At 45.5% G+C, this 12,319-nt stretch overlaps 1 protein-coding gene across 4 annotated transcripts in view; it reads right to left on the reverse strand.

Moving 5' to 3' along the window:
- Nucleotides 1-10,818, reverse strand: part of rgl2 (ral guanine nucleotide dissociation stimulator-like 2) — a 26,512-nt gene extending 15,694 nt beyond the window's left edge. For 2 of the 4 annotated variants that reach the window (XM_056603101.1, XM_056603102.1), the window contains exons 1-2: nucleotides 10,574-10,818; nucleotides 8,564-8,743 (exon numbers count right to left, since the gene is read on the reverse strand). In XM_056603101.1, the coding sequence (XP_056459076.1) occupies nucleotides 8,564-8,722 (159 nt within the window). In that variant the 5' untranslated portion in view covers nucleotides 8,723-8,743; nucleotides 10,574-10,818. The other 2 variants (XM_056603103.1, XM_056603104.1) reach the window with 2 other exon arrangements.
- Between the last annotated feature and the right edge of the window lie 1,501 nt (nucleotides 10,819-12,319).

Genomic DNA, 12,319 nt, shown 5'->3' on the forward strand with positions numbered 1-12,319 from the left:
GAACACATTCCCTGCATGAAGGTCCCACTGCAATTATGCATGTAGCAAAATGTCACACTTTTCAGCCTCAATTAAAAGAGGTTATAAAAACAATTCAATTAAGTTTAGCAAAAGGCTCTTAGAAAAAACACAATGTTTTTCCATGTTTGGTCTCTAACGTATTATTTGAGAGATAGGTCGTTCACAAAAGGTCTTGTTAACCGTCAGGGAAATAAGTCGTCAGGAACACCATACCGCACACACTAGGGCTGGGTAAAATAATAGATTTAATCGATTTTGGATCGATTTCATTTAAATTTTGCAATAGCGATTCATAGGGCATGAGATCCATTTTTTCTTTTTTTTGTTACCAATATTATTTTTGCACTTAAATAAACAATGCCTTAATGCAATTTGCAGTGATAGAATGTTGTAGTTCAAGTACTCTTTCACTTGCAATTCCTTTCTAATTTCAAAATTGCACTTTTGAGATTTGAGACAGTTTTGTTTACAGCTCAAATTTAAACTGTCCAATTTACAAGTTTGCACTTACAATCTGTTGTTTAAGATGAAGTGAAAAAAAAAAGTACATTTGTATTTGGTAACACAGTTGAGCCATTCATTATTTAAGAGCAGATTGAATCAAAGATTCAGAACCGTTGTGGCAACCCGGCACGGTGAGCGAACCACCTCCTCCCAAACAGGACACAACTTTGAGGAGAAAAGCCAAAAAAGGCATGTTTAATCCAGAACATAACAAAGTCTCTCAAAGCACAAATAACGTAAAACCTGGGAGGCATCAACGGTCCCCTCCTTCGTGGGTGGAATCCCGTCAGCCACGAGGACCGGTCTCTCCGTGCAGGAGCTCCGGGGCTGGGAGAGCCCAGATTGAGTGGAGAAGCGGGCTATTTCAGCCCTGCTTCTCCACCTGTTCCTCAGGTGCTCTGAATCTCTTTAATTGGCAACGGCCGGGATGCCACACTGTATGAATCGAAATCCAATCAATTTAGGAAATTGGCCACGATACCCAGCCCTAGCACACACATAAAGACACCCATGCGCACACGCATGCAAATGGTCACACTAAACAGTCACACCTGCACAAACAGTCAACTGTAAACGCACAGAAAATCACTAACTACTGCATCAATGAACTGTATTGAGTGTTTTCATTCTCAATAGGCAACTCATGAAAAACCAGCTGCTGCCATATCCGCCAACTACAAAAAACACAGATGGATGATAATAAAAAGTTTCCATAATGAGATAGAAAAGATCAGTTTAAATCTGTCAACTCATCAAACCACGTGACCTGAGAAGGACAAGACAGACGAGTGACTTCCAGCCGAAAGGCTCCGTGGTCGATCCCCAGTGATCGCAGCCTCACCTGCAGGCATTCATAAACAACACGTCCTCACTTCTACCGGCTCCTAGAGGAACGATCTGTATCCGGACACACTGGGTTGCTTTGTATGAAAGTGTCTGCTCAACGGCTACATGGTAGACACATAGCAACCTCAATACGCTATCTTCACGTTGCGTGCAAGCCTGTTTACCTTCACCACAGAGTACAATGAGGGTATCTGTCTGAGGTCATCGAGTTCCCCTGCCGAACAGCACAGAGGTATCGGAGCTGCCCCCGGCTGTACGGTTACTCTGTGACTTCATTTCCATAACGTCTCTTTTCTCTCTAATCCATCGCTCCTCTGGTTTCCGGTCTCTCGGGAGCCCTACATCAGTCCAACACAACTGAAGCCAAGCAGAGTTGACACACATATCGAGGGGTAGATTACCTGAAACCATGGAGGTTAACAGCGATCAGGGGCCGACCTTTTGTCAGACCACACACCACGAGTTAAGGGGTGCGCTGTTGGATCGGTATGACTGCAGTTTTACAAGATAGATAATAGATCTATAATCAGGAGATGACCAACAACCAGAGTGACACATAGTGTTGATATAATTTAGTGTGAGACAGAGCACTTTGGGGACGTATGACTGACGCCTCGACCAGCAGCCAGCCGACCACTTGCGTTAGCAACGAGGGAAAAGCTATTTCAAAAGCCGTCTTTAACTAATACACAAATCAATATCACTTACACTCCTCCTGACACCGAAGCCCTCGGCCAAACACCAGCGTGATTTTCCATCATGAAACATGCATGAGCCCGAGAGCGCCATCGGACGCCATCTTTGGTGTCAGATGACCTCATCCACAGCACCCACACCAAAGCAACTCCCTTTGGAGGCCGATGGCTCCAAATCCAAAACATACAGGAGCAGAAACAAAACACGGGCCCATTTCCCTTATGCAAACTGAATGTCAAAAGCATAAAGTCCCTCAATTCCCCATCCCTCTTAGAATTCCCCCAAAACAGATGATTAAATGTCTCCATGGCTCGAAGTACAGGCTGAGACAGGCAGAGGAAAGTCACCGCGTGACTCAATACAATGCAACCCCCACCGGCGCTGTTACCGTGTGACTTATGAGTGCAATGAGTGGTCGGTAGCATGCCCCTTTACTTGGTACCATTTCCTCCTGATTGGAATTACCTTGCCTTGGCTCAATCCAAAAAGGTCAGCGCTCCCCACATCCTGTCACGGTGTCTCTCTTAAGGCTGGCTCATCGCACAGCTACCTCAACAGTCAACACATCTAACCTGTTACCCTGCCCTGTGTCTCTGCACGTCCCTGCCTCCGGTTCAGATCCACCCGTGGCTGTGCATCTCTCACACAGGGGAGAAGCGCACACAACAAAAAGAAAGAAGGACAAAAAGAAAGAGGGATAATGATTCCCCACTTGTTACCTTCTGCTCAGCAAGTCCAGACTGGTAGAAATCTGCAAGCTTCCTGGAAACCTTGACAAGCAAAGTGTAGACACCATGGATACCGTTTCTTCTCATCTGTCTTACTCTGAGTGTTCAGGCTCTCCTGTACTGAGCTAACTTGTCCTTCTCTTCCTCTCTGTCTCTATGTCTCTCTGGTTCTTTGTTCGCCAGGACTCTCCCGGTATGTGTCTTTGCCTGGTTCTCTTTCTAGTCACTCAACTGCACACAAACACAAACTGAGGATTAAACTCCACCCCCTTTCCCTGCATCACCTGGGAACACCCATTACACACACACCCACACACACAGGCAGTTGGGCTGCAAACAGAGAGCACACAAACACAGGCAGCCGAGACAAACACTCATTTATTGTATCATCCCTTGGCGTGGAGCACTATTGCAATATTAACGTTATTGGTTTTATTGAGGGGGAATGTGCAATATCTTGGACTCGGTCATCTGTGCAATACCTTGGCATAAAGAATCATGCAATTATCTTGGCGGGTATGTTCAAGTGTTTTTATATTAGTGTGTGTTAATGGATGTTAACTGCAGTTTGATTGCACGTGTATACGGACAAATTGTCTGTATATGGAGAGGCTGTGTGCCGCTATGTCACCTGTGTTCTCTAGAATACCTGGGCAAAACATTTCCTCAAGGATACAATAAAGGCTTGTCTTATCTTATCATACACCTACACTGAAACACACATAAATACACCCTTACCCAAATACACTCACAAACACACACACACACACACACACACACACACACACACACACACACACACACACACACACACACACACACACACACACACACACACACACACACACACACACACACACACACATGCTGACATGAATAAACCCACATATAAATAAAAACACAGTGTTGACAATCCACACAAACACTTACGTCGAACAAAACATTAATCATTACAGAGACCTTCCTCTACCAACACATCTGGCACGCACTCACACAAACACACACACACACACACACACACACACACACACACACACACACACACACACACACACACACACACACACACACACACACACACACACACACACACACACACACACACACACACACACACACACACACACACACACAGACAAACAAACCTCCAACACACACAATAACAGAGATACAATGCCCCAAAGCTATTTCAAGAACAATACCTCCTCTCTCTACCCCCACCCCCCCCCCCCCCCCCCCTCTCTCTCTCTCTCTCTCTCTCTCTCTCTCTCTCTCTCTCTCTCTCTCTCTCTCTCTCTCTCTCTCTCTCTCTCTCTCTCTCTCTCTCTCCCTCTTCTTCTTTTTCTCTCCCTCTGCCCTTGCTGCACTGTCTTTGCGGACGACCTTAGCATACTGATAAACCAGTTTGACCGAGTATCCTATTTTGTCTCACTCCTAAGACACACACTCGGGGCTGCTCGCTCTCTTCCTCTCTCTCTCCCCATCCTTCACTCACACCGCTATCCACACTTGTTCATTTAGCAGACACCTCCTTCCCACCAGACACACCAGTAGCAGGCTGAGAGCCATGAATCAAAATGCTCGGTGATCAATATCGGGGCAGGCGAGAACTTGAGTGCCGCAGACTATGACCGGATACAAACGTAGGACCGCTGCCGGAATAAAAGTGTGGGGTGCATTTATTTATTTTACTTTATTTCCCCCTAAGTGCTCGTAAGTCTGAGAGTGCTGCAACATCGAAGAGGCATTCCAATCAATATGAGCTCAGGGCCGCTCGCAGACAGTGTTACGGTATACAACGGTATACAACAGTACATCAACAAATGCACCCAGGGACGATCAACCGCCCATCAATACATGCAAAGTCAATTTAAGTTGGATAGCCCTTTATCACACTTAGTCTCAGGGGGCATTATAGGACTCGGCAGTTGAAGGTTAAAGGTTCCCCTAAAGGTTCATTCATATTTCTGCATTGAACAGCCGCCGTGGGAAGCCATGGGTCTCTACATGGTCCGTCGGCGTAGACTTCCTGCACCGCTCCAAAATGTAACTTCAGGTCAGGAGAGGTCACCTTTGTGAATGCTAACGTCGCATAGAGACTCGCGTCTATCTAGTGCGGCTGTTTGAAGCAGAAGTATAGTTTAACCTAAAGGCCTGAAAAACCTTAAGGGCCCAGTGAAAAGAGCAACAAATCCAGAGGGAAGCAACCCTGAGCAGGAACCCAGCAGAGGGAGCCCTCCTACCTTGGGAGGGCAATAGGTGGGAAGATATTTATTTTCTTAGCACTGAAACGGCAGAGCACAGGAAGGCCACATTAGCACACCGATGGAGAGTTTCACACGTTGTGTGTGCGCGTGTGTGTGTGTGCGTGTGCGCGCGCGTGCGTGCGTGTGTGTGTGTGCGTGCGCGTATGTGTGTGGAGGCCAGTTTGCTTATTGATGTGTTGGGTAACAATCGACAAACAAGTCAATGGTGAGGGGTTGAGAAGTTATTATCGTTCCTGCTTTAGAGGAAGCTTGAACAACAGGGAGACGATGGTAGTGCTATTAGTATGGCCATGACCCTATACAACCAAAACATCTAACATATTTCATATCAATATCAATTGGGAATTCTCAACCAAATCTACAGATAAATAGGCAAATCTTCCGATGAGTTCAAATTCACCTTAACAATCAAACTGATTGTGGAAATCATGTTGTCATTTCATTCTCAGACCGTCTGCCAAGTGACAGTTTACCCTATATTAAACTGCCACTGAAATAGAAATGGGAGTATGATTTTAACTATTTATGAATGTGCAAATGTAACACGTGTTAGCAGTTGGAAACTCTACTGTCCAAATAAGATTATGACTCGCCCCCTTTTGCCATGTACCCCCACACACACACACACACACACACACACACACACACACACACACACACACACACACACACACACACACACACACACACACACACACACACACACACACAAACAGGAAGTTTACATTCAAACGGGCAGAGGGTGCTAACCTTGGGTCCTTGCTGACCAGCGCTTCGACATACAGAGCACCTATTGTGTCGCAAGCACTGTACACGCTAAACTCTCTTTAGCACATTAATCCTAATTTAGCAGTGTGTGTGTTTGTTGGTGGGGTTATTCGCTTGGCACTGTTATGCCCCCCGTCCCCGTCCCTTAAACAGGAAGTGCATAATAAAAGAGGAACAAACACAGGAAGCAAGCCTTGCTCTCGTGTTCCAGTGCTATTTTCCTCTCCTTCTTTCGCTCACCGGGACCGTCCAGCTTCTCCACATTAGATACCACAGTCCCAAAAAGTTACCATAAGAAGCAGTTTTTGTTTCTGTATTTCCGACCCATCCCCCCCATTCCTATTATCAACACACTTTTTGGGCACGCAAGAACTGTTCTTCCCCGCCTTGATATGTTAACACATTATGTTTCTACAACAAATTCTCAAACAGTGAGACTTGTTGTTGTGGTGAACCGTGTAAGAGCCCCATCGTCTCAGAAGGGGGGAGAGTACACCATTTTCACAAAAGTTTTTAAATTAATGACCCCCTCCTTCCTCCATGTCTCACTAGCTTCCTCTCTCTTTCTAGCTCTCTGTAACTCACTGTCTCTCTTCCTTCTTTTCTCTACATCTCTTTCTCTCACTCTGCCTCTTTATCTGTACCCCTCTCTCTCTCCCTCGCTCTCTCTCTCTCCACCCCCAGACGTTTACCATGTAAAGGTTTCCTGGGCCGGTCGGTTCACCCGAGTTCATCGCTTCCCTCCTCACGGAGCGTCAGGCGACAGGCACAGAGGTTCCCCCTTAGCAGCTCATCAAAGTATACCAGAGCTCCCTCCAGAGGAAGCTTCCCCGGGAAGCCTGATATCCCGTAGGCCCCCCTTGAGGCTACACACCCACCCGGCTCCCATCCTCCCCCCAGGAACCCAGGGTCCCCTTGTTAAATAATGAACACGCCGTGTATCGGATTCCACTTGACAGACCTCCCCCAGGGGAAATTCCAGGAACTGAGCCCCACGGTAGGGGAGGACTGGAGCAGGCAGCAGGTGTACGGCGGAGGTCCACCGCCGACCGACCACCCCGTGCATTATTTATGACGGGGCTCGGCAGACTGGGGTCATGTGACCACATCAAGCTGGAAAGGGAGCCTTTGAGGAGCGGTGAGTCGCTTTAGCCCTCCTGATTGGGATGTGGGTGGCTAGAAATAGCTTAACATGTGTGTGTGAGTGTCTGTGTGTACACACAGCAGGCACAAGAGAGTTGGCCAACGAAGGCAGCCGGATATGTAAAGTAAAAATCTCATCATAAAAGTATGGTGATAGTCATAGTGACGCAGCATAGTGATAACATAAAACAAATGTTTATGATTGTCAAGTTCCTGATTTCGTCAAAGTCCTTTGCAGTCATTATGCCAACAGTTTGGATTCGCCCTCATTCTCCCTTTGCTTTCTGTTGCCACGATAAATAGATCGATAAATAGAACACGTATACATGGCTCGTCATCTGAATGAAACCTAGTATGTTATGTTTTAGAAAACTAGATAATAGGTATAATAAGTTAACAGTGTTTGTTAACCACCGGGTTAAACTCACCGAGTAGCGTGTTCCCACCTAGCACCTTACAAATGGAACATTAACCAAGAGGTCAAAGGTTGTGTCCGACTCAGCCATGCCAAGAACCGGCCGACTCTGCTAAACTAGGCTAAGCTATGCTACAACTGGGGAGTTTGTCTCAAATTACCCAATCTCAACAACATTACAGACCAAGTCATGTCCTAATAAATCTACTGTTACTGAACAAATCCCTATACTGAATGAGCAGTTCATAAATAAAGAGGTGTGTATTAATTGAGTTCTCACCAACAGACAGTGGACCACTGATAGAGGGTCAATAAACTGTAACCTAGTCATCCAAGTCGTATAATCCTATACATTTGACCTATCATACTCCCATGTAACAAATCCTCTTCTGAATCCAGTATGTTCTGAATTCCTCCAAAGCATTCTCCCACATGTTTAACTATAACCATTTTCAAGAATTTCAGAGCATAAGAAATCCCACTTCTTTCCCAGCTTTCTGCTGTTGGAAATGAGCTTTAATCTATCCAGTTTCCCTCCGGAGCTAAAGCTGTTTAGCTTGCTAACATCCCGCACCCTTGCAGGCCCCCTCTCACTCTCCAGCACACAGTGGCTGCCTTTCTCATCCACTCTCTCTCTCTCTCTCTCTCTCTGCCCCAGGGCTCTCTGGAAGACCCCGCTGACTGCATCAGTTGTTGACTCGTGAAAGAGCCGGTGGTCGAGGCGTCATGGAAAACAGCCGTGCAACTGCCGTTAGCAGCCCTGGCCAGGGACAACTGTGCCCAACAGACAGCCCTGCTAACAGGGGCTGCCTCTGCTCTGCCACACACACACACACACACACACACACACACACACACACACACACACACACACACACACACACACACACACACACACACACACACACACACACACACACACACACACACACACAACATAGTGACTGAGAGGCTGAAGTTACCCATGGAGTGGAGGATAGGGGTTGGTTTGGCTGTGGCTATAAGTTTCAAATGATGTAAAATAAGGAATAAAATGAACTTGTAGCATGGATTGTTTCACCTCTAGAAAACCCCAACTATATCATTGAGATTCCCCCTGTTGAAATCAAAAGGGAAAGAGGGAAAGATAGAAAGAGGGAAAGAAGGAAATAGAGAGGTAAAACATGGACACTTACCTGTGAACTGTCCAGGTCATTGTTTGCATTGCCTCGCCCCGATTGGTTGCCAGGAGTGCTGTTGTCAGGTGACAAGGGGCGGTAGCCAATGAGAGGCACATCAGTTGACTCTACCCCCGGCAGATCAAAAGCACCTGTCCTCATACTTCGAGGGAGCATATTTCCAGCAGCTAAGGTGGTCTACACAAGAAGAGACGATACAAAGACATATGAGAAGATATGAGAGCTTTGGCAGACGATAAAAAACTGACTGTACTTTCTTGTGTTTATTTTCAGGGTTAGATTTATGACACATTTGTTTTAATGAAGTCTCTATGGGGCTCTGAGATGTACTATTATACAGTTATAACTAGAAAATAATATAACAATAATGATTCTACATATTTATTTATTTATACAGTAGAGTTATCGTTATATTTTTCTTACTTTTTTTTCTACAACTTGCATAACACTCTGGTGGTGGATCACATTGTGTTATTTCAGCTGTCGAGGAGTAAGGATATGAATTTGAACATCCAAGGATTCTGTCACATTTGGTCTGATAAAGCCTTACTAACTTCCATGCTCCAGATGGAAACTTTCTTTTACACCTCCCAAAGCTTTTGTGCGTCCCTCATTAATAGGCTTATAAACCGAGGGAATAATTAGATTCATGGTTTGCTCATTACATTTGTTTTATAAATGTTCAATTTTACAGTGCACTGACTATGATGTGAACTTGATGTGAAGACGAGGAATCTACTAGGAATATGTTTGTGTAAAGGCAGAAAACAGTCAGAAAAACTGGAAGGCCCAATCAATCTTGCTCAACTACCTAAGAACAAAACAAAAAAACAGGACAAAACAATTCTCAGTTTGCTGGTAGCAGCCAGCAACAACCATGAAGATGATTTTAACATTTGACTATGTGGCCATGAACCATATCAGGATTTGAATACACACCCCCCCTTTGAGGCTAGCACTATAGCCATCTCGTAAACAAAGGAAAACGGAGGAAGACAGCAGACGAAAATAAGAATGTATTTGGGGCTTTCTGTCAAGTGTCATGTCGTCAAGTCGTTACCCAGCTCTTACATGACCAAAACAATCTGTTTTGGTCAGGACATATGACTTCAACTTGGAAACTTAGTTCCCTTTGGGAGTTATTTAATTATGTTACTGGATGACTTTGTGAACATCCATAGAGAACAGTGGTTGTGGACAAAAAGGCAAATATAGTAGAAGTGTGAAAGAAGGCGTCGGGAACAACGTGTGGGCACAACCATAAGAGCTTTCCATTGTGCCTGTTCTCTCAATATGCAATGCTATTTCATCTCGACTACAGTCCAACACATTGACGGAGTACTCATTCACAAACGCAGAATAGAGGGAAAGGGGGGGGGGGGGAGAGGCTGTTCAAAACTGAACAGCTCCTAGCAATATTAATAGGTCAAATATATGAGAAAACAAACCATTGCTTTGTGTTGTCATAATATCCTGCTGGTGATCCCAGGCAGCATGTGAGAGAGGACGTGATGCTGCAGCCTAGTTGGAGGCCAGCTGAGAAGTACATTTCGAACCACTACTAACGATGAATGGCTTATTATCGACCGGCTCAGCCTCGGACCAGAGCAAACAGCGACCCGGCTGAATGAAGTGTATACACACACGAGTGTTACTAGGCTACAGCCAGGCGCACCCGATTATGTTCCCTTTCTCGTCGAGACAATATAGCGAGTAGTCGGGCGGTGCTGTGTTGACTTCCAAACCCGTCTGTCGCCGTGCGGATGTGAACAGGCCCGCGTATGAAAACTTTGTTTGCGTTATTGCACAGTCTTCACTGATAATAGGAACAACACGATAAGGACCGCTGCTTCATACTGCCGCTATACCAAGGATACCCATTACTAACATGATACTAGCATGGCCCAGCAAAGTAAAACAGAACATCGATTTTTCTTTTTTTAATACAAATATCGCAGGCTTATTATGGGATAGGATAACTCATACGCTACAATGTCGTAAACTCACCGATATCCAAGTCACGTTCGCTGAATTCCGACAGCATTGGGCGGGCACCGTCCTACGCCACTGTTCTCCGAGGTGGACGATCAGCTGGGCACAGTCGCGCCCATCTGCTCTGTCGCCGACGACCCGCTGGGAGACCCGAGCGTCCTCCTCGCTATCTGCGTCCCACGCCGCTCGTCTCTCAGGCTGCTATCAGCTGATAGCCCCGCTGAGGACTGGTGTTGATGCTGTGTCAACTACCGTGTTCTCAGGATAAAGCCCCCCCCACCCCTCTCTTCTCCCTCTCTTGCTCTATCCCTCTATCTCCCTCTCATCCGCCAGCGCAGTTTCCTGTACGTTGCTGGCTCGGCTCAGGGCTGCCCCCCGCCTCTCCCCCTCCTCCCCTCCCCACTAAGCGCGGTGGTGCTCGGTCACGTGGTTTTATTTACGTGACAGCCAAATTATGAGATGCGTTTGATAGGAGACGCTAACATTTGAAACTTACATTCAAATGTATAGACTCAGGTCACCTTCTGTTAAATGTTTTATTTCGTAATAATAATTGAAATAATTAGGCCTACTATTATTATTTATTTTTTATTATTATTCTTAAAATATGGTAATTTAAATTGTTCCCTTCCGTCCATTGATTGTATGGTATGCAGGTCACTCAATTCATACTTTCCAACATGCACGACTTAATTAAATTATTATCCATGACCGACTGTTATTGGCCATGAGATCATGAAACTTTTCATAACTGAAAAGTCACTCTGTGCGGGGATTATAGTGAGTGACCCTCCGGCAAAGAGGACGACGAATGAGGGAATTGAAGGAAGTATGTCAGGACGATGTTCAGTTTGGTGTCCTATATATGTGAAACCAGATCGCACACCAGCCTACTTAGTGTGCAAGCTTTTCTGTGGACCCTCCGACATTATATATACGTGTGTGCGTGTGTGTGTGTGTGTGTGTGTGTGTGTGTGTGTGTGTGTGTGTGTGTGTGTGTGTGTGTGTGTGTGTGTGTGTGTGTGTGTGTGTGTGTGTGTGTGTGTGTGTGTGTGTGTGCGTGCTTGTGTGTGTGTGCGTGTGAACATGAAATAGTTCATTCTAATATAATTAAATATGTATCACATTTCTTGTGAGGAGGGACGTATGTTTCTTGGAGGTGACCGCATCTCTTTGAAGGTGCAGCGTTACGTCTCCATCCAGCGGTAGCAGAAGGTAACACTTTATCCCTTTTATTGCCAGAGGCCATTTTGAACCGCAAAATACCATCACATGTTAGTCTGGCGTGAGTCATGCCCGAGACATTAGCAGATTGACAGGACAAATGCCACAGCATAAAAGGGACAAATAATATTTAAAAAATCACCGTTTAATTCACTGATGCGCACACGCCTACGTGTTTATAAGATGCGCGGTGTTTCCAATAGAAGAATAGTAGCCTACCTATAATAAGCCTTCGTGTAGGGCTGAACCTTGGACCTGAGCTATGGTTGTCAGGACGGATGTAGCGCCTACATTATTAAGCCATATTGACATTGATTCGGTATTTTTGCTGTAGGCATTTGCCTACGGGCTAATGATGTGTGTTGGTTGATTTGAAGGGGAAAGACACAACATAATATAGGCATTCAGAGGGTTCTAATATTCGTTGTACAATTTAGATAAAAGTAGCCTACCGTCGAATTGACCCATTTCTTTCCACCAGGATAATTTATTGGATCGGCCATCCTGTTAATGCAGCCCCAAACCCTATGGGGTTAG

This window comes from Gadus chalcogrammus, chromosome 11 (genome assembly GCF_026213295.1).
Source record: "Gadus chalcogrammus isolate NIFS_2021 chromosome 11, NIFS_Gcha_1.0, whole genome shotgun sequence".
NCBI classification, from domain to species: Eukaryota; Metazoa; Chordata; class Actinopteri; order Gadiformes; family Gadidae; genus Gadus; species Gadus chalcogrammus.